The sequence below is a fragment of the Ammospiza caudacuta genome, chromosome 4, assembly GCF_027887145.1.
Source record: "Ammospiza caudacuta isolate bAmmCau1 chromosome 4, bAmmCau1.pri, whole genome shotgun sequence".
Taxonomy (NCBI): domain Eukaryota; kingdom Metazoa; phylum Chordata; class Aves; order Passeriformes; family Passerellidae; genus Ammospiza; species Ammospiza caudacuta.
The window spans coordinates 72,750,168-72,772,871 of NC_080596.1; the positions used below are offsets into that span (position 1 = coordinate 72,750,168).

General features: G+C 57.5%; 1 protein-coding gene across 1 annotated transcript; it reads right to left on the reverse strand.

The window, feature by feature from the left end:
* Positions 1–1,159: 1,159 nt before the first annotated feature.
* LOXL3 (lysyl oxidase like 3) lies at positions 1,160–21,875 on the reverse strand. The gene is made up of 14 exons (XM_058803780.1): positions 21,665–21,875; positions 14,917–15,247; positions 13,847–14,010; positions 13,016–13,227; positions 9,809–10,034; positions 8,816–8,996; positions 5,835–5,989; positions 4,689–4,844; positions 4,315–4,477; positions 3,429–3,672; positions 2,522–2,637; positions 2,280–2,416; positions 1,840–1,951; positions 1,160–1,676 (listed from the first exon to the last, which is right to left on the reverse strand). The coding sequence occupies exons 2-14, from the start codon at positions 15,233–15,235 to the stop codon at positions 1,603–1,605; spliced, it is 2,259 nt and encodes a 752-aa protein (XP_058659763.1). The 5' UTR covers positions 15,236–15,247; positions 21,665–21,875; the 3' UTR covers positions 1,160–1,602.
* Between the last annotated feature and the right edge of the window lie 829 nt (positions 21,876–22,704).

Here is a 22,704-nt window from a genome sequence, read left to right on the forward strand (position 1 = left end):
TCAGTGCTGGAGCTCTGCTCCCACACATACCCGGCCCCTGGGGACAGCTGGCGGCCATCGGGGAAGGAGCAGCCCCGGCTGTTCCTCGCCTTCCTGGAAGAGCAGCGGCGAGGGCAGCCCGGAGCAGCGGAGGAATGCGGCTGTGGGGCCAGGCCCTGCCCGTGACGGCGCTCCCGAGCCCCGGGTCGGTGCTTTGGGGCCATGAAAGAAGCACAGTTCCTCAGGGTGCTGCGGCAAGGGGCGGCCCTGCCCTGAGAACAGCGCTCCTTTCAGCAGCCCCGGCCCCGCCGGAGGAATTCGCTGCCCCGGCCAGCGCCGCCGGCCCGGGGGAAATGGCGGCGTGTCTGGCATAGCTGCTCGGCTGGGCTGACCGCAGCGTTCCGGGGCCGGGCCAAGGCCTGCCCCCTCCTCCTCCCCGCTGAGGGCAGTGGGGCAGGGCCGGTGGGGTCAGAGCAGCCAGCTGAGGAGGGAGAGCTGGGCTGGACCTCCCTGGGCCCACGTGTCACATCCCAGTGTCTCCAAAGGCCCGGCGGGCTGTGCTCCCACACGAGCTGAGGCAGCCCCGCTCTGCTGTGGGACCTCGTTCTTGTGGCTCACGGTCCTGTGGACCTCAATCCCCAAGGGTAACAGCCCCAGGGATTCCCTGTGGACCCCAATCCTCAGGGGTCACAGCCCCAGGGATTTCCTGTGGACCCCAGTCCTCAGGGGTCACAGCCCCAGGGATTCCCTGTGGACCCCAATCCCCAAGGGTCACAGCCCCAGGATGGGATTTCTGCTCGGTAACATTCACCATGGGTCTGGTGAGGTGGAACCAGCTCTTCCCCACATCCCTGCTCCTCAGTTCCTTCCCACACGGTGCTGTGGGGCTGCTGCTCCTTTCACCCACCTGGGCTTCCCCCAGAGGACCAGCCCTGGCTGAGGAGGGGGCTGGGGGCTGCTGTGGGGCCAGGGCTGTGTGGATGAGGCATACCCTGTGTGGATACAGGGACCAGGGGACGCTCCCACACTGTGCCAGGGTGACCAGCCCTGCAGAATGAACTGTGCCACCTGCTCCTCATCCCAGCCCAGAGACGTGCCAGCAACCATTGGGAAATAGAACTTACAACTTTATAGAGGAAATAAAATTACAACTGAGAGATGGGGTAGGAGCCACCCCTGGGCAGCACTGTGGGCAGAGACACCTACACCATCCCCGGGGGGACCAGGGGCTCCTGGGGCTCTGTGTGGGTGGTGGGCTCTGAGGCCAGCTGAGGGGGTGAGCTGGAGGAACCAGGGCTGAAGGGAGGTGGGGTACAGCTGGTTTGGGAGGGATGCAGGACCTCCCGGATTGTACCCATGTGCCGTAGCCCAGGGGATGTGGGCATGCTCTTCTGGCCAGTGGTTGGGGTGGCAGCCCCAGGCTGGGAGGTGCAGGTGTTGATGCCTCCAGCACCAGCCCCACCAAGGTGGGCAAGGGCAGCCGGTGGCGAGTCCTGGGCAGTCCCCGGCAGGACACAGTGGCAGCAGCACTGGGCATCAGGCCTCCCTGCCGGTCTTCCAGCAGCTTCCTCCCAGCAGTATGGGGTGAGGGAGGGAGATGCCTGTCTCCCCAGGGCCGGGGCTCTATGAAATCTGGTTGTTGAGCTGACCTGGGTACTGCTCAAACCGCTTGTTGGCCTCTTCACTGAGCGCATCTCCTGCGGGCAGAGGGCAAGGGCTGTCAGCTGTGGTGCAGTGCATCCCCCAGCCAGCATCTTCCACTGTAGGTGCTCCCAGCAGCACCATCCTCATCCTCATGGCTTCCTGTAGCCCTGTCACTGCCCTCCACCCTCACCCCCGTGCCATGCCCCAGGCCATTACCAATGTGGCAGCTGTGCACCCAGATGCGGTGCCCATCGTACTTGCAGTTGCATTTCATGGCATTGTTGGTGAAGTCACTTTCTGCCACCTCGAAGTTGGGGTTGATCACGACCTGTGGGGCACCGACAGTGAGAGCCCTGCCCCAGCCCCACAGGATGTGTCTCCCCAGCTGTGGTGGGTGTGCTGGAGAGCTCAAAAGAGCCAGTGGCTGCTGATGTGGTGGGGTGGCCCTGTCCCTGTGCACCATGTGCCCATAAGCAGTGATGCTCAGAGTCAGAAAACCCATGTGGCAGCATGTCTGAGTCTGTGGGCACAAGGACAGGCAGTGCCAGCACACACACTGAGCTCCAGTGGGAGAAAGGGATGGGTGGCTGGAGCATGTGAAAGGCTGAGATGCAGGGAGGGGGGCAGGAGGGGCTGGGGAGGGTCAGGTGCAGCACCTGCAGGATGTAGTTGCCTGGCTTGACGTCAGTGATGTCGATCCACTGGCAGTCGATGTCGTGCCGGTACAGGTCCCAGCAGCCCACAGTGATGCCCTGCTCCCCAAAGTTGGCACACTCGTACCTCTTGGCCACATCTGCAGGCAGGAGGAGACACAGCTGGTCCCTGCTGAGACCCCCAAGCCTGGCCCCACCATGGGGACACAGGCAGGGACGGTGCTGCAGGGCCCCATGTCACCCACCTTCCTCGCACTCGGTGTCCTCCAGGCAGAAGCTGGCCTTGTGTCCCTCGGCCACCTTGGTGCCGTTGGGGGTCAGGATGTCGTAGTGGGTGAAGATGTCCATGCTGTGGTAGTGCCTGTGGGAGTGAGCCAGCACCTGCTGCAGACTGCCCTGCCCTGCATCAGCCCCCTGCTGCCAGCAATGTCCCCACAGCCCCTGCTCTGAGGTGGCAGCACTGTGAGGATGGGCAAAGCTCTGTCCTGCCCTGGAAGGGGACACAGCTGTCCCCAGCCAGCTGGCCCACACAAGCAGAGGGCTCAGCTGCAGGGCACAGCCTGCATTCCTGTCCCTGCCCTCTGGAGACCCCAGCCCCAACACTGCTCATCCATGAACAGCCCCTAAGCCAAACCAGACAAAACTGGATGCTGAGCACCACATTTGGGCTATGCAGTGTCACCTTCACCCAGTGTGGAGGGATAGAATGTAAGAGAATAGTGCAGAAGGTAATCTCACACCTGGGGAGTTGCAGCTGTACTAATCACCAAAGATTAGGAATAGGCCTGCCCTTAATAGGCCACAGCTGTGTCCAATAAGAAGATGAGTGCTACAAAAGAGTGGGTTAACTGGGTGAGGAGAGAGATGGAGTTTGTTGGTTGTGCTGTGAGGAAGAAGGAGTCAGTGCTGTGAGGAGCTACCCATGAGAAATCACCAAGAAGGTATGGGACGTTTGAAATAAAATTACAACAACCCGGTGTCAACCTCATCCATCATCACCCCCTCTCAGTGTCATACTTGCACAGTGTCCCTTTCCTTCAGCGTCACCCCTGCCCAGCACCCTCCTCACGCAGCCCATTGCAGCAGCAGCACCCTCTCCCCTCCCTGACCCCTAGCCCTGTCTGTCCCCTCCCTGCCATGCCTCACACGCACCGGTGGCACTCGTGCCAGACCCAGGAGTGGCGGCCGGCCTTGGGGCGGAAGTCGGCGCGGCCGCGGTTGTGGATCTGCGAGGAGAAGCGGAGCAGGCGGCGGTGGCCATAGGGCCAGTTGGCCAGGCGGGCCGAGCTGGCCAGGCAGTTCTCCTCAGCAGCACAGTACAGCATGTGCAGCGGCCTGTCCTCGATGTACGCCGTCTCCTGCACCAGCGGCGCGTGCAGCAGCAGGTCCGAGGCGGCTGGGGACAGGCGGCTGCTCAGGGATGGGCCCTGCTCCCGGCAGGGATGGGGCAGTGCCCAGGGCTGAGCCAGCCAGGGGGCAAATGTGCCCTCTGCATTGGCTGGGCATTGGCTGACCCCTGACATCCAGCTGCAAACCCCACTGAGCACAGCTCCTGGCCCCGCAACACTGGTGTCTACAGAGCCCACTGCCCACAGAGCCCAGTGCTCAGAGTCCATGCCTGCAGACCCTACTGCCTGCAGACCCCACTGCCCGCAGACCCCACTGCTCAGAGTCCATGCCCGCAGACCCCACCACCCACAGACTCCAGTGGTCAGACCCCACTGACTGCAGACCCCAGTGTTCAGAGTCCATACCTGCAGATCCCACTGCCTGCAGACCCCAGTGTTCAGAATCCATATCTGCAGACCCCACTGTCCACAAAGCCCATTACCCACAGACCCCACTGCCCACAGACCCCAGTGTTCAGAATCCATACCTGTAGATCCCACTGCTCACAAACCCCACCACCCACAGACCCCACTGCCTGCAGACCCCACAGCTCAGAATCCATACCTGCAGACCCCACTGCCCACAGCCCCTCTCTGCAGAATGTCCACACACAGACAGGCCCCCTGCAGCCCCCATTCCCTTAGCTCACTCTCGGAGCAGATGACGCCCGCAGCGAAGCGCGTGCCCGTGTTCCTGCAGCTCAGGCTGGCGCCGTGGTGCTGGCAGTGGCTCAGGGACATCTCGTGGCCGGCGCACTTCACCCCGCTCATGACCATCTCTGTCACGTTGCTGGCGTCCCAGTACCACGTCTCCTGGCGAGGGGGTGAGGAAGGGTGGGTGCCAGGGCTGGTGGCTGGATTGCCCAGGATCACTTATACCCAGGCTGCAGCCAAGCCCCCCACCACAGCTGCCCACAGGGGTTCGTGTCCCTCTGTCCCCATCTGTCCCCATGCAGCCCCATGGTCATTTGGGAAGTGCTGGCCTCACCAGGGCGTCACCAGGGCCCTCCTCTCTGGCACCTACCGTCACAGCATGCAGGGAGTAGCCCAGGCCGAGCTGACGACAGGCCACCATGGCCTCCTTGGTGGTCCAGCCATCGCTGCAGACCGTGCCCCACTTACTGCCTCGCTTCACCTCCACGCGGCCCTCAAACTCTGTCCTCCCGCCGGCCAGGCGGATCTGCGGGGAAACCCTGGGGCCATGAGCGGGCATCCCACGCTGTGCCACCTCCTGTGTCCCCTCCATCCCTGTCCATCCCTGTCCCCAGCCCCGTGAGCAGTGGTGGTGGCTGCTGCTGCCCTGGCCAAGCTGGTGCTGGCACCTACTTGTAAGCCGTGGTTAGCGAATCCCAGCCCCAGCTGGCGACAGGCCACCATCGCCTCGAGAGTGCCCCAGCCTTCTCCGCACACCAGACCCCAGCGGGGCTGGTCCCCGTCGCCAGCCCCCACCGCCACCTCGACCCGCCCCTCGAAGCGGCTCCGGCCCCCGCTCAGCCGAATCTGCGGAGAAAGGCGGTGGCAGCATCATCACCGTCACAGGCGATGCTCCCCCTGCATGCAGGGCTGTCCCCAGCCTCTGTCCCAGGCTGTGCTGCAGTGCCTGCACTCAGGGGACTGAGCAGAGCCAAGCACAGCTTTAGTTGCCAGCTTGGTGGATTTGGGGACAACAAATAGCTTGTGAGTTTGGGAATTGTCTCACCAGCTCAGGGAAAACAGTTCATTTTGAAATGGCACCATTTCAGAAATGACATGTGTGAGAGAATTAAAGATCATTAAAAAAAGCTCAAAGTGGATGAAACAATGGGCCAGGGCAAACAGGAACAAGTGGCTTCATTTGCTTGTTTCATCACAGGTAAAAAAAAAAAATCTCTCTTGGTTATCCCATAGTGATTTTTTTTCTGGTGTTTCTGCTGGGGAGTGGGCACAGGCTGGCAGCAGGAAAAGCAGCAGGGAGCAGCACCCACAGAGCACCCAGAGCCTCCCCTCCACCCTCTTCCCCACAGAGATTCCCACCCACAAAACCCCTGATCTCCCAGGACAGGGTGAAAAGTGTGGGGTGCAGAGGAGGAGAGATGGGGTTCCCATGGGTCTGTGGGCCTTTCCCAGCCCCCCACTCTGAGACCCCACTGCTGGGAGCCCCCCGGAGCCAGCAGCCCCCCGTGGTGCGCACCAGGTTCTCGTAGCCCATGTAGGGGATGTTGCAGCGAACAGCAGCGTCCTCTGTGTGCTTGCAGTCCTCCTGGGTGATGTTCCTGAAGGGACAGTTCCACAGGGACTTCTCGGTGCCCCGGCACTGCACCTCGTTCAGGTGGATGGGGCCTGTCCCTGCAGGACGACAGCAGAAATCAGGGCCCTGTCACACAGAGATGCTCAGGGCTGTTGGCACATTTCTCTTCCCAGAGAAAAGCAAGGCACAATTCTTCCCAAGGATTTCTGAGATTCACATTCTCTGAACCTCAGAGAAAGGGAAAACACAATTCTTAGCACTTGCTGTGCTTGTGTTGTGACAAAGTAGAAGGCAATATGGAGATTGTTTACCCAAAGTGATGATGTTTTGTTTCCTTGGCCTATCAGGGCCAGCTGTGTGTGTGTGTGCGTGTGTGTGTGTTGGGACTGTTGGGTGACAGTCACGAGATTCTGTGCAGTGTGAGCAGGTGTGTGCAGAGTAAGTGCTTGGCAGATTCAGTTTAGATGAAATGTATATAATATAGTATAATAAAGTAATTCATTAGCCTTCTGATATCCATGGAGTCAGATGCCTCATTCTCTCTCCCCTTTGATTTCCAATACAGGGCCACCCATGTAGCCAACACTGCCCTCTCTTTTTGGCATGTCTGAGGGGGTTGGACACTCCAGCTTGAGGCAGTGTGGTTGAGTGGCTGTGGTCCCATTGGGATGCTCCATCTGCATCCCAGTGCTCACAGGACACCCCAGCCAAGCAAAGCCTGGATAAATGCCTCATCCTCAGCTCCAGGAGGAGATGCCTGGTGCTGTAGCAGCCACAGGGCCTGCAAGGCCTCCCTGGCAGTCAGTTGCCTAAGATAAGAAATGCCTAGTCATGATGACTGGACCAAAAGAAGCCCCTCTTTGACCTTCAGATCCTTGTTATCTCTCTGTAAGACAACAGGTCACTTTCACCTCAACTCTTACTATTGGACTGTTTCCCAAAACCCTACACCCTATAGAAACCCCCATTTCTGCACTGTTCAGCAGAAGAGCTGTCACTGTCACCCTATGCATAATAAAGACACCTCTGTGGAACTGTGTCACATTCACATTTTCTGAAAAATCCATTCACCCAGGATTTTTCTCCTGGGAAGTTGAGAAGCCTCAGAGAAAAAAGGAAAACAATAATTATCTGATTTGCTTCTCCTGTGTTGTGTTCACATGTGGAATGTGTTTACCACAGGTGATTGTTTCATTGGATTTCTGGTGTGTGTTTTGACTTATTGGCCAATCAGGGCCAAGCTCTGTGGGGACTCTGGAGAGAGTCACAAGTTTTCATTATTATCTTTTTAGCTTTATGTAAGTATCCTTTCTGTATTCTTTAGTATAGTTTAGTTTAGTATTCTTTAATGTGGTATTTTAAAATAATAAATTAGCCTTCTGAGAACACGGAGTCAGATTCATTGTTCCTCCGTGTTACCTTGATTTTTTAAAATTTTCTAAGCCTTCTGATGGTAACAAACTTTCTCACACACTTTCTGTAAATAACTTATTGTTTTGCATTCTTTTATAGAAGAAAAGAAATTTAATAAACTGTTAGTTTGTCCACTGTCATTGGAGAGGTGGCACTTTCACTCTCCAATCCACTGTCACTTTTAGAAATCTGTAAATATTAGAGTCAGAAAATAAACTTCCCTTTTTTACCTTAAAAACAAGTGTATGCATGTCACGAAATAACACAAGCACTGTCTGTCAATCCTGGCATTCCAGAAGGGCATTGAGTAATTGGCAGAATTCAAAAGATGCCCTCCACCCCTGGAGGACATTGGGCCATCCAGGTGTCCTTTGTCCCTTAAGAATACCCCCCTTACCTGGTTGGTGGCTCCCTACCCCTTCCCTCCCCTTCTCCCCGGGGTTAAAAGGAACAGCAACTACGTGGTTCAGGGAGCTCTGCTGGAGCTGTTGCTGTATTCAGAGGCCTGTGGGCCAGGAATAACGCTCTGGATCCAAACCCTCCATCAGAACCGACTCCTTTCCTTCACCATCACCTAAAGTTTCTCTACAGAGGGAAACCTGAGCTCCTGCATGTCTGGACTTGCCTCCAAGCACCCACTACAACATCCAGATAGCCAAAGGTGTCTCTGAGGTGAAATCACCACACTTGCTGCCTTTTGGTCAAGCAGCAAGGGCCAGACAAGCTCAGGCACGTCCTGTTTCGGCTATATTGGTAATTATTCCAATAGTGGAGCTTAGCAAGTGTCAGGACCCAGGACATCCCTCTGGCTGTCCTGAGCAGCCAAGACCCCTGCCAGGGGTCTCAGGGACCCTGGCACAGAGCCCAAAACACCTGTGATTTTGATTATGACCCGTGGAGCAAATTACCAACCTTGTATGAAGATCAGCAAGCCAAACAGTTTAAGTAGAATGATAGTGAAGTTATCATGGGGTGGAAAAGTAGATTTTAGGGTTTTTGGTATGGAGGTTCAGGAGGCAAGATGGAGGGAACTGGGTGTGTCCAGCCTTTCTCCTTCTTCTTCTTGGTCTCCATCTTCTGCTGTGATGTTGGCACTTACAGATTGGTTTAGAGTAGAAGCTCACTGTCTAACATAGGTGATAGGTATTGGGAAGTAATTCCAAACATTGTATATGTAGTTTTTAGTATAAACACATAACACTGCCCTGGGGGCAGGCAGAGTGCCTGGAACTGCCTTGCTGAGCTGACCTCGGCAGGGCAGGAGAAAATTTTTTATAAATAAGAAACAATAAACAACTTTGAGACCGAGAAATGAAGAGCCCTGACTCCTTCTTCAAGTGCCGGGCTGGGCAAAGAGACTTTCTAACTTTTCTCGTGGTCACTCTGTCCAGCTAGAGATCCCGACAAGCAAGACTTTGCTATCCAGACACCTACAGCAGCTGGGGTTGGAGAGCCCCCAAGAACCCCATGCTGTAATAAATCAACCCCTGTACTCTGCCCATCAGGCTCACCTTGTCCCATGCGTGCCCCGGTGAGGGCCTCCCTGGCGCTTCCGAAGCCCAGCTCGCGGCACACCACGCTGGCCGACTGCAGGTTCCAGCGGTCGTCGCAGATGGTGCCCCACTCGCTGCTCCTGAGCACCTCCACGCGGCCCTCGCCCACCCTGGCACCGCCCTTCAGCCGGATCCGGGGCTGTGGGAGCAGGGACAGGGCTGGGACAGTGTGGGGTGGCACACACAGCGCTGGGATGTGCAGGAACAGGACACCGTCTCCACCTCCTGCTCTGGAGCTGGTCACCTGTCAGCACCCAGCACATCCCTCTGGCTGTCCTGAGCAGCCAAGACCCCTGCCAGGGGGCTCAGAGACCCTGGCACAGAGCCCAAAATGCCCCTGTGGGTTTGATTATGACCCATGGAGCAAGTTACCAACCTTAGATGAAGATCTGCAAACCATGACAAATTAAGTAGAATGATAGTGAATTTATCACAAGGTGAAAAAGTAGATTTTGGGGGTTTAGATGGAGGGATCTGGGCATGTCCAGCTTTTCTCCTTCTTGGCCTCCATCTTCTGCTGTGATGTTGGCACTTACAGATTGGTTTAGAGTAGAAGCTCACTGTCTAACATAGGTGATAGGTATTGGGAAGTAATTGTAAACATTATATGTAGTTTTTAGTATAAAGACATAATACTGCCCCAGGGGCAGAATGCCTTGAACTGTCTTGCTGAGTGGACTTCGGCAGGACAGGAGAAAGAATTTTAGAGATAAGAAACAATAAACAACCTTGAGACCGAGAAATGAAGAGCCCTGACTCCTTCTTCAAGAGCCAGGCTGGGAAAAGAGACTTTCTAACTTTTCTCGGGGTCACTCTGACAAGCTAGAGATCCTGACAGTCACCCAGCAATCTGCACACCTGCAGAGCCCAGGGGACACAGCCTGGCCCAGAGTGGGGCACTGTCCTGCTGTGGGCCACCACAGAACTCATCCCCATCCCTGCAGGGCTCACCTGGCCCTGCTGCTGCTGCTGCTGGCGCTGTTTCTTCTTGTGGGCACTGCCAGTGTTGAAGAGGGGCCCTGGCACGCAGCTGACCACGGCGGGCATGCCGGATCCGCAGGCTGCTGAGGAGTTGCCCCGGTAGAACTCGAAGGAGCACATGGACAGGTGCACCTCTGTCCCCGTGCAGGACACCGAGTGCAGGCGGTAGTTGAGCTGCTGCCGCTCTGTGAAGAGCCTGAGAGGGGAGAGGAGCCCTGAGGCACGGCCAGAGTGACCAGTGGCAGTGGAGGTGTCACCAGCCACCCTGCCTGCAGCTGAAGGCGCTGGCTGTGCCCCTTGCCGTGTCCCCAGGGTGACACACGGTGCCTGCCAGGCAGCCATCCCTGGCCAGGTGCCTGTGCCACACCCCCAGCAGCACAGGGACACACGTGGGGACACTCCTGCCTCTGGCTCTCCATGGAACCATTTACCTCTTCTTGGGCCCTACGTCCTCCCTGCGCTTTTGTTTAGGCTGAGATTTGGGGGCCAGCCTGGAAAATAGAAAACAACCATCACAAAGCCTGGGATCTCAGGCTGTCACCTCTGCCCTCAGCAGTGACACAGGGAGCACAGCCTGTCCTGGCTTCACTGGAGGCTGAACTGGGCACCTTGGTACCCAGGAAAACTCGTGTGCATCCCCTTTGTGTCACACAGGGGTGCAACAGCATCATCTGCTGCCAGCAGTGTGACACAGCCACACTCCACAGCAATGATGCAGTTTCCTGCATGCACACCACCAGGAAACTGCTGGATGCAGCCACATCCTGCTCTGCCTTGTCACAGACCAAAAGATCAAACACCAGCAGCCACATTTGATCAGTGGTTGTGTCTGTGTCCTCATCCAGACACCATGCCGCCACTGTGCCATGTCCCCAAGGTGCAGGACACCCAGCAAGCAGCACAGGCAGCCCCAGGGTGCTTGCCCTGGGGCCATGGGGCATGGTGGGACTTGCTGCAGGCTGGCAAGGACTGCTGCCAGTGAGGGAAGCAGCCCTGGCACAGGCTGAGCCATGAGGGGAAGCTGCTCAGCACACACAAGGTGCAATCCCAACATCCTCAAATGCTTGTTTCCCTCAGGGAGGAAGGTGCTGAGCAGAGCCAAAACCCCAGAGCCCACAAGGAGTGAAGAGCAGAGTGACCCAAAGGAGGGCAGGGGACTGCCAGCCCCAGGGACCAGGCAGAGCCAAGCCTGGCCACTGTCCCTGCAGGCCAGCACAGGCTGGTGTCAGCTGCACAGGACACAGCACAGGGCTGGGATTCAGACAGCCAGAGGGCATCAGTGCCCACTCACACTCAGGAAACCACATCTGGATCCTGCACCTGGACCTGGGCTCCCAGGACAAGAAGATGCCATGTGTGTGGTGTGAGCCCCAGGGAAAGCAGCCAGACAGAGCCCTGGGAGGAGATGGGGGTGTGGGACTGTTCCAGTCCCTGAGCTGGGAGCTGTGAGGATCCTGGCTCCTCCAGCAGGAAGAGGAAAGAGGCATGACTGACAACAAAAGGTTCAGGCTCAGGGTAAGGAAAACCTTTTGCCCATGAGGGCTGTTCCATACTGGAGCAGAGACCGCAGGGCTGCAGAATTTCCATTCTTGGAAGGTTTCAAAAGCCAGCTGGATGAAATCCTGGGCTTAACCCACAGCTGGTTCTGCTCTACACAGGGAGTTGGACCAGGACTCCCAGAGGTTCCTTCCAGCCTGGATTATCCTTGTGCTTTCATATGACTGTGGCCGTGCAGCCCCAAACTGATCAGCCCCTACAAGAGTGTGGCTCTCAGGGGCCAGTTCCTGCCCAGGGCAGAGGGACAGGACTGCAGCCTCATGGAGACACAAAACATTTCCCCAGAGCTGCCCGGGAAGGGGCAGTCAGCACCAAACCAGCCAGGAAACAGCACATTGGAGCAACCAAAACCTTCAGGTGGGAGTTGAGGAAACCCATGGGATGACCCTGAATTCCCATCACCAGCTGCAGGAGCTGGCAAGGATGACTGCTGGGGACACAGAACTGGGAGTGTCACAGCAAAGAGCTCACAGTGAGTGTGGGGCACATTCAGCACCAGGGAAGGTGGTGGGACTGGGGCTCAGGAAAGAGGTGCCATGCCCCAGCCCAGAGAGGATGGGCTCTGGCTCACTGTATCCACCAACAGATCCAGCAGCAGGATTCAGGGATGGAGGGAAAAGGCAGCCAGACCATCCCCTGGGCCTGGCAGAAAGGCAGCAAGGATGAGGAGGCAGAGGATGAGTGGGCAGACCCCAAGCAGATGTGGCACTCAGGGCAGGAGCTGCCACACTGTGCCCATCAGCACTGCTGAGCACGGGCTCTGGTGCCCACACCAGCCCATCCTGCAGGGAATGGAGGGTGCACAGCCTTTCCAGCATCCCCAGTGCTGCTTTCTGCAGAAAGCAGCCCATTTCCACAGCCCTTCCTCCCCATCCACCAGGAGAGACAGCTCTGCTCCGAGGCCTCCTGCTGCCCTCCCAGGGTGCCAGGACTCCAGCCTGGTGTGCAGGACAGGGCTGCTGTGCCTGGAGCACGACCAGCCTGGAGAAAGATTGTCTCTTGTGGGGAATGGGGGACCCCAGCACGCCCAGGCAGGTGCTCTGGGGTGGGGATTGTCCCACAAACAACCCAAGCCTTCAGTCTGCTCCGTCCGGATCTGTTTGTGCCCAGATCCATTCTGACAGCAGAGACTGGTGGGGCTGGACAGCCCAGCTCCGCCATGGCTCAGCAGATGGGGCCCTAGCCCCTTACCTGCTGCCCAGCCTCGGGCCCTTGGTCCTGGCTGCTCTCCTCAGCCTCCTGTGGAGCATCACCAGCTCAGGGCACACACAGTGCCAGGCACGGCATGTCCCTGCCCCTTGTCAACCCACGGTATGGCTGGAGCATCCCCTGATGGCTGCAAACCTCCCCTTGGGCTGGGGACAGCACTGCCAGGGAGCAAAAGCACTCCCCTTTGCTGTAGGGTGTGTGGTGGCCACCCCACGGCCCCCCAGCTTGGTTAGCAAGTACCCAGATGTCCAGCTGGGGCTTGGACTGGTGAGCAGCAGGGTGGGAGGGATTTTAGAAGCCACAACACCCAAGAGCACAGCCTGTGCTGTGCCCCCAGCATTACCCCATGCCCCTGGCACCATCCCTGCTTGGACACCCCAGCCCTGTGTGCTCCCTGCCGGCCTCACTCACCTGTAGAAGTTCCTGTTGACTTTTTTCTCTGCCGGGAAGCCCATCATGCCACAGACCACGCGGCTGTTGTGGCTGTCCCAGCCCTGGTCGCAGATCTGTGCCCAGCTGTCCTTGTAGCGCACCTCCACGATGCCCTCCGTCACCGGCAGCTGCCGCCGCCCCCCGGACACCACCGGCCGCAGCCGCACCTCCTCCAGGTGGCTCTGCTCGGTCTGCAGGGATGCGGTCAGCCCCGGGTCACCTCCCATCCCATCGCCCCTCCTCCGGCCAGCCCACTCCCAGGGAATCTCCAAGGATGAGGGAAAGGGGTCCCCAAGCATAGATGGGGCACAGGGACAGCCAGTCCTGCACTCCTGCTGGCCACATCTGATGGCCCTGGGCAGCCAAGGATGGAACTTCATACAGAGAGCTCATTGTCCCTTTGGGTCCCCAGGTGCATCTCCGGGGAGCACAGCCAGGAAAGCCAGTGCTGCTTTCCTGCAGCTCCCAGACTGCCCCACACACACCCAGGGTGCCCTGTGCCATCCCAGGGAGAGATCCCAGACTGCCCCACACCCTGGGTGCTCTGTGGCATCCCAGGGAGAGATCCCACACTGCCCCACAGACACCCAGGGTATTCTGTGGCATCCCAGGGAGAGTTCCCACACTGCCCCACACACACCCAGGGTGCCCTGTGCCATCCCAGGGAGAGATCCCAGACGGCCCCACAGACACCCAGGGTGCTCTGTGGCATCCCAGGGAGAGTTCCCACACTGCCCCACACATGCCCAGGGTGCTCTGTGGCATCCTGGATGTCACCAGCTGCTCTGGCCAGCTCAGCAGCCCCCTCACCTCGATGACATTGGAGTCCTTGAAGCCTGGGATGCGTTCATCCTTGCAGACCACACCTGCATCCTCCTCGTGGCTGCAGTCGCTGTTCCCCCAGCCCCGGTGTTTGCAGTCCCCGATGCTCTTCTCGTTTCCTACACAGTTCACATTGTCCAGCCAGATCCGCCCTGCCAGACACAGCCTGGGGGTGAGGAGGGGCCAAGCATCCCCTGGGAGCAGGGAATGAGCCCTAGAGCATGGCCAGGGATCACACGGGTTACAGCAACAGCTGTAGCACAAAGCTGAGGCCAGTGAAATGCCAGGAGTGAAATTCTGTGTGACATTCACATTCCCTGAATGTGATTCCTTCACCCAGGGTTTTTCTCCTGGGAAGCTGAAAGACAGCAAGAGAGGCCTCAGAGATAAGGAAAACAATTCTTATCTTACTTGCTTCTCCTGTGTTGTGCTCATGTGGAATGTGTTTGGAGATTGTTTACCCACAGGTGATTGTTTCATTGGATTCTGCTGTGAATTCTTTTGACTCATTGGCCAATTGGGGCCAAGCTGTGTCAGGACTCTGGAAAGAGTCACGAGTTTTCATTATTATCTTTTTAGCATTCAGTAAATATCCTTTCTGTGTTCCTTAGTAAAGTATAGTATTCTTTAATTTAATACAGTATAATAAAGTAATAAATTAGCCTTCTGATAACATGGAGTCAGATGCATCATCTCTCCCCTCATCAGGGCTGCCTGAACTTACAATATTTCTGGGTGGGGGTCTGCAGATGTGGAGCCTCCACCTCCCCAAGGGGCTTCACTGCCACACAGAAAGCTCCCACACGTGCACACCTGAGCACATGCGCACACCTGAGCACACAATCACTGCTGGGCACCCTGCAAACACAGACCCTACCCCTTGCAGAGATGCCAGGGCGATGCTGTGCCCACCACCCCTCTCTTACTGTGCACACCTGAGCACACGTGCACACCTGAGCACAAAATCACTGCCAGGCACTCTGCAAACGCAGACCCTACCCCTTGCAGAGATGCCAGAGCTGTGCCAGGGGTTTCTGCGCCCACCACCCCTCTCTTACCGACTCCTTTGCCGTACTTGGCGCTGTGTGCCCAGCCGGTGGCAGCCACGAAGCCGAGCTGGCGGCACAGCACGTGCGCGTTGCCCAGCGTGAAGTCGTCGTCGCAGATGGTGCCCCACTCGTCGTTGTAGAAGACCTCCACACGGCCCTCGTTGTGCTTGCGGGGGTACCCGGCCAGGCGGAACCTCAGCTGGGGCCCGGGGGGGTGTGTGGGGCTCGTGGGGGTGGGCTGGGCACTGCCCACCCACAGCCAGGCACTGCCCAGCAGCACCAGCAGCACCAGCAGCTCCGGCCATGCCCATGTGCCGCAGCCTCCCATGGCTGTGTGGCCCTGCAGGGACAGACAGGGTCAGGGATGTGCTGTGTGAAAAATGCGTGTATTTTATGATTGGCTTTTTGCAAATATTGAAATGAATATTATATGTGCTGTGTTAGAAAGTTATGCTGTGTTAATTCTCTTAAGTACTGTGTTAAATATAGTTTTAGGTTATAAAAATTGTTAAAATAGAAACGATGCTATGTAGGATACTTTTTTTAAAGAGAGGACTCGCAGCGAGATAGCAGCCACAGGACACCTAAATCTTTCAGAGAAAAAGAATTTATTGCCCTCTTATCAGAAGAAATGAACTTCCCACCTCGAAGGCGCTGTTAAGATTCAGAGGAAGAAGCTGACACTGACCAGACAGAATACTGTATTTGAGTGGAATTTATGCATCATGTATGAGGTGTATGAATATGCAACAGGCTGTTGATTTTAAAGGTTAATCCTCTGTTAACATGGGTCCTTTTTCGGGCTTGTGCTGCCCAGAAAAAGGTACCTGGACGTCCGTAACTCTTGTATTTGTTGTCTAATATTGTCCTTATTCAAATTGTCCAAATGATTATTACTCTAATTGTATTACTATTTTTATAACAATTTTATTACTATTAAACTTTTAAAATTTTATAAACAAGTGATTGGCGTTTTTCACAGCTGGAACACCAGCCCCTCCATCCATTCCCCCCATCCATCCTCCTCATCCAGCCCCCTGCCCAGTTCTGTGCTGGCCCCACCACCAGCACAGCCACGTGTGTAGGAGTGTTGGGGGTAGCACGGTTGGGACAGATGGAGATGAGAGATCTCTGCAGCCAGGTCAGGAACTTGGGGTTTATTGCAAAGGGCCTGGGTGCAGGGCCCTGCTGGGAGCTGCCAGCCACAGCTGGAGTAGGCCTGAGAGAAGAGAGGGGCAGAGAGGATGAGAGGGTAAGAGAGTAAGGGAGTAAAAAAGGTAAGAGAGTAAAAGGGTAAGAGCATAAAAGGGTAAGAGAGTGAAAGCGTAAGAGAGTGAGGTTCCCATTACAATACAATAAATCTCCTTCTGTGTTGAATATTCTAAGTAATTTAGTACAATATACAAATCCTATAGCATTTACATACAGCTTATAAGAATCATTACATTATCATACTGTGTTACATTTTAAACCCTAAAATCTCCTCTTTGGGCCCCTTCTGCCAAGCTGTAGGGTCTGCTCTGCCCCTTGGGCCTGTCTGCAAGCAGAGGGTGTTGTTCCATCAATAGGGGATTATCTTCAGTCTGCCACACCATTGTTTTCCAGTTGTTCAGTAACTGAGGGATCTCAAAGCTTGCTTTCATTTCAATCTCCTTATAGTTTCTATGTTCTCAAAACCTTTTGCCAGGCAATCATGTTTATAAGGCTTTCCTGTTTCATCTTCCCCAACACACGTGCCTGGCCAGAGTGCCCCTGACACACAGCCCCTGCACCCCTGGAGTTGTCAGGGACCTGCCCTGTGCCCTGTCCCCCTCTGCCAACAGCCCCCACTGTGCTGTCTGGTCACATCCGAGGGGCAGTGAGGGCAGATGGGCACAGGGGTGTGCCCAGGAGAGGTGAATGGAAGGAGGGGATGAGCTGCCAGAGCTGAGGGAGCTGGAACAGGCTCAGGGCACAGGGAAAGCCTGGCTGGACAGGCCAGGAGCTCAATCCAGCAGGAGCAGGGAATGGCTGCTGGCTGAGGGGATTCCAGCCCACGCTCCTGCCCTCCCTTCCATGACGAGCGAGGCAGCCGGAGCATTCGCATTCCTCTGACAATATTTGTGGCTCCCCGAATACCTGAGGGAGATGTGGTATTCCTGCACCAGTCCCACGGCAAACAATAGTGAAAACCCTTCTCTGTGAGCTGCCCTCCCTTCCCAGTGTGCTATTCCCATTGATCCTGTAGCTCAGAAGCAGCATTTCTGCACAGGGGGTGTTGACAAGCTCTGACCGTGCCACCGTCCCTGCCAGTCCCTGCCATGATGGGAAAGCATTCCCCTAAAACACACCCAGGGAAGCCCCCCAGAAGGATATTTCTGTCTCCAAGTCTCCCTGAGCACAGATCCTGCCTGCTGCACTCACACAGACCGTGCTTGCCATTCGAAAACATTAAAAAAAACAAGTTTGGGCTTTCCTGGGGTGATTTAAAATTCCCATATTTAGCTGCAGTGTCACAGAGAAAGGGAAACAAATTCAAACCCACACAGAGCTGGGGGCTGGAACAGCTGCTCCCCCTCCCCACCAGCCTCCAGGGCAGGGTTTTCACAGAGGAATCAGCCCCATTCCTGCTTGGTTCACTTTTCCAGAAGATGAGGACCTGCTCCACACTCCAGGCTCCTGGGCCAAGGCAGGGACGGACCAGGATGGTGCCCAGTGCCAGCCCCTCTGCCACACCCAAAACACCAACACAAGCCTCCAGAGGGCCCAGCCCTGCTGCCTGCTGCCCCTTTGGGCACGTGTGACATTGGAGGTGCCACCAGGAGCAGTGAGAACCTTGGGATGAGCCTGCAGAGATGCTCAGGAAGAGTGAGGAGTAACAAGGACCAGCACTGCTGGTCCAGTTCCAGACACAGTGGTGGGAATGACTGGATGTGGCACTCTGCTCTGGCTGACAAGGGGGGCATTGGTCACACGTTGGACTTGGTGACCCTGGAGGTCTTTCCCAACCCTGTAATTCTGTGATAAATGTGATAAAACACATCACCTCCCTTGGAGTAACCACATCAGCGTGGGTCTGGCTCTCTCCTCTGTCACATCTGGGGGACAGGGGACACCACAGAGCTGGTGGGGACATGGTCCATGCAGCTGGGAGCCAGCTCTGGGCTCCTGGTGCCTCACTGCCTGCTCTGGCACTGCCAGAGCTCAGCAGGACGTGTGTTTGTGGGCAGACAGCAGGGAAATGCTCTGCTGAACCTTTTACCCAGCCAGCAGGAAAGGAGGGAGGGTGCAAAGGGCCACCCCAGCCCTGCCAGTGGCTCAGGAAAGGGAATTTCTGGGCTTGGAATGGGAATTGTCCATCCTCATCTCCACACTGCCTGGGAAGCAGAGAAGGGATGAGTTTGCCATCTCACAGCAGGAACAAAACTTCTTATTCCAGCCCTGGGTCAGTGAGGGGACACTGCCCTGCCCAGAGGAAGGGCTGGAAACCCTCAGAGCTGTCCTGACACACAATGTGAGCCCTTCAGTGCTAACCACAGCACACCTTGGGGTGTGTTTCCTTAGGAACTGGAGCTTCCCCAGAGCTCCTGAGTGAGCAGGATGCTCTGCTGTGGAACTGGGCACTTTCACAACGGGGTCAGTACAACCCTGAAGGACACAATTAATGCCAATCTCCACGGTCTGGCAGAAACAGCCCGTGTCAGGAAGTGGGAATGGCCTTTTATGAGATCACAGGTCCTGTTAATTGGAGTAACTGTGTTGATATAACAGCCTGAGACTGGAAGGCATTCGATTCATCTTGCACCACCTTTTAATGAATAGTTAGCACTCAACAAAAGAAGTGCACCTTCTGCTAAGTGGATTAAAACTGGTCACCTGCTGGAACTAAAATGTGGTTACATGGGGAAGTCACCACTCTGGGGCTTTCTGGTGAGGATCACATGCTTTTCAAAGCAAAACTGTGCCAGGAGGAGGAAAAAAGCACCTTCCTGGTGCAGACTGCAGACACGGAAATGGGGGAATCAGAGCTGGAATAGGGACAGCCTGGTAAATCAGCATGGTGCAGCCTATATCCTTGGCTACAAGGAAAATTTAAATCTGTGCATTGAGAAACAAAACACAAAGGACCAGAATGTGGCACCTGAAAAGTGCTTGGGCTTTGTGCAGCAAATCATTGATTCCCCTCTGAGCCTCAGCAGTGTGACCTCAGGGTCTGTAATCCCTGCTCCAGCATCTCTCATCCCACTGTGCTTCCTCAACCCTGGCTCCTCAGCTCAGCCACTCACCTCAGAGTTTCCCAGTGACATTCCAGCTGTGCTCTGTGGCTCCAAATCCTTTTCCATGGCCAGCCCAGCCCTGCCCTGTGAGCTCCCTGCAGCCCAGCACGGCTCCCTGCGCGTTCCTGCAGCACCTCCCTCCCTCTCTGAACACGCTCCGTGCCTGTGTCCATGTCCTGGGCAGCCAGGCTAACAGGGCTCTCATTGTCCACAGCACTTTTTCCACCTCTGAGGCACAAGCTGTGAATTTGCTCCTCTCCTGCTGCCCTGCTGCTCGTTTTGCTCGTTAGCTTTGCTCTGAATGGGCAGCCAACCCCAGCATCCCAACCATCCTGCTGTCAGCTCCAGCCTGGGACAGTGTCCTCTTGGACCAGGGATTGTGGCACTCTGGATGTGGTTGTGGCACTCTGGATGTGGTTGTGACACTCTGGACGTGCTGCCCCAGGCACAGATGCTCAGCAGAACTCCACAGTGAGGGTAAAGGGCCCTGGAGCATGGGCTGGCTGGGCGTGGGAGCTGGGAAGCAGCCCAGGTCCTTGCCACTGCCCAGGAAACCTCAGGAATGTCCCAGCCGGGTGTGCACGAGGCCCTGAGCCACATCCCAGCCTGCAGCACAGCTGGTGGGGTGTCTGAGAGTGCTGCAGAGTCAAAAATCCTGGGGTTCCCTCCAGTCCTCAGCCTCAGCCCTGCTCTGCTGAGGCTGGCATGGGTGAGAGGACCCAGCAGGGTCCTCTCAGGGCAGGGGACAGCCCCACATGGCAGCAGGAGCTGTGACACTGCTCAAACTGCTCCCATGCCAGCCCACTGGTGCTGCTTGTGCCAGTGGGTGATGGATCAGAGGACAGAGTGACCCTGACAGCGACTTACAGCCAGGCACTGTCCCCATCAGTGCCCTGCATCTTGCACAGAGGCTGCCCCTTCCAGGACTGTCCAAATCACGAGTGTCCTTCAGCACTCACTGGGCACACAGCAGGACAATCAGTCTGCCCCACCAAAACCCCAGTGAACAGCCAACAGAACTGAGGAAGGGGCAGCTCCTGGTGAGGCAGATCCATGGGTTTGATCAGCACAGGGCATCCCTGCACCCAGGGATGACATCCCAAGCCACAGCAGCAGGGAAAGGCCAGGCCATGGAGGGATGTGCTCGGCAGCAGCAGCCTTGGACACACCCACGGGGGCCATGGAGCATCCCAGGCACTGACAACTGGGAGGACTCAGAGAAGAGCAGCACTGGGAAAGCCGCCAGCACAAGGGAGAGGAAGCTCGCTCTGTTTATCCATCCTTGAGAAGGTTAAGAGGTGACACAGCCACTCTCTGTTGATGTCCCATGCCGGGACATCCCTGGGAGCATGGGGTCAGGAGAAGGTCTGGTGAGTCCCATGCCTTCAGGGCTCCATCCCTCCCGTTGTCCCCAGGGCCCCTCACACACACACGGCCCTTTCGCAATCCCGCTTTTCCCCTTTTCCCGCTTCCCGGCAGCCCTGGAGAGCCCGGAGCAAACGTGCACAAAGCAGGGGAGCCCTGACACCCCCACCCTGCTCAGGAGGGGACCTGGCATGGGTCAGAGCTCCGGGGTCTGACAGGGCACATGGTGCCACAAACTGGTCACAGAAGCAGCCCAGGGTCACCATAATCTGCCAGGAATCTGGATTTCCTGGCAGGATTGGTGTCACTCCCAAAACTACAACCTCCTGTGCCTGGGAGCTCACTGCCCCTCTCTGCCCACCCCTGCCACCCACTGTGTATCCCCATCCCAGGCAAGGACAGGGACCCTGCTGCAGAAAGAGACAAAACAGCGCGCGGGGTTGGGGCTGCACTTCTCTGACAATCCCAGGTCCAGCCACTTTGGGCTACCTGATGTCCCCATGTCCTGCTGTCACCCCCTATTTCAGGACCGGTCCCAGCACAGCTCGTACCCCCTCCCAGCCCCCCAGGACACAGCAGGGTCCTCAGCAGAGCTCTGCCCGCCCTGCTCTGAGCTGCCCGGCTCGGGAGAGGCAGCCCGGGGAGGAACCGGCTGCCGGCAGGAGGGAAAGCCCTCGGAGGAATGCGCAAACATCGCCCATCCCCAGGGGCAGAGGGGCGGCCAGGGGCCCGGGGGCTGTGGGGTTGGTGTCCCAGATACCCTGGAGCAGGGAACCAGCCACCCTGGACCTGCTGGGGACGGGACCGGCTCAGCTGCGGGCTCCTGAGAGCGGCAGGGAGGGCGAAAAGCCAGCCGAGACCAATCATCCCTTCCAGCCTCCCGCCCCACATCCCTCCATCCATCCTCTCCTTCCATGTCCGCTCCTCATGGAAACCCTGACGCTCAGGATTTCCATGTGTAACCCGCTGTTCTGCCCGCAGCCCGCACGCTTTGGGGTGCGGTACAGCCCCAAAACCCGCCCGGCACGGACCGGCATCGCCGCCCTCAGCCCCGCACCCGGGACACCCTCAAGGCGCCCCGGCCCCTCAAGGCGCAGCCCCCGCCGCTCCCGGGACAGCCGGGCCCCGCGCGGTACCTCCGGGGTGCCGAGCCGAGCCGAACCGTGCCGAACCGAGTCGTACCAAGTCCTGCAGTGCCGTACCGAACTGAGCCGTGCAGTGCTGTATCGTGTCCTGCCGTGCCGAGCAATTTCGGTCGGTGCCGCCGCGCTCCGCCCCGGCCCGCCCCGCGCTGTGCCCGTGGCCGTGTCCGGGGCCGCCCCGGCCCGCTCCGAGCGGCCCCGGCCCCGCCGCCGGCACGGCCCGGACGGGCCCGGCCCGCCGCCCCGCCATGGGGCCGGCTCCAGCCCCCGCCCCGGCCGGGCTCGGCTCCAGGCCCGGCCCCGGCCCCCGGCACGGAGCTGCCCGGCCCGCGGGGAGCCGCCAGCCGAGCTCCCGCTCCCGGGGTTTTGGCCGTCCCGACCCCACCCGGCCCTCTCCTCACACTGCGTTAGAGAGGGAAGCAGCCAGGAATGGTTCAGCCCTGAGTGTCCTTTTCCAGAGGCTGCAGTGGGGTGGATGGAACAGATCCCTTTCCTTGGTCGTCCTGCCTGTCCTGGGCAGGCTGTGGCCCCCAGATCCCCCCAAGCCCAGGGATCCCATCCTGCAGGAAAGCCCTGTAGGGCTGGGGCTCTGAGCTCACACTGCCAGCAGCTGGAGGCTGGGAGCTGCTGGGATGTGTGGGGAGCTGCTTTGTTTGAGGGGACACAGCAACAGCCAGTGTGAGATGTGTGAGAGTGTTTGAGGGTGTGACAGGGATGTGCTGGCATCCCAACACCTTCCCCCAAGAAACGAGCCACGGTGAGAGCCCAGCAAACGCTTTATTGCCAAGGACAGCGCTTCCCTCAGGCCCCAGGCACAAAAATAGAGGCTGCCCCACCACATCCCATACCAGATCAGTCCATACAGACCAGCAGGTCCTCATCAGTGCTGAGAGCCAGCCCCAGCACTGGCTGCCCAGTCTCAGGCCACACAGGGCATGGAGAGAGCTGGGCAGCCCAGCCTGCATGACAGGGACACTCCTGTGGCACTAAGGCACCGTGCTGTGCCCCAGGACCACAAACCCAAACACGGCTCA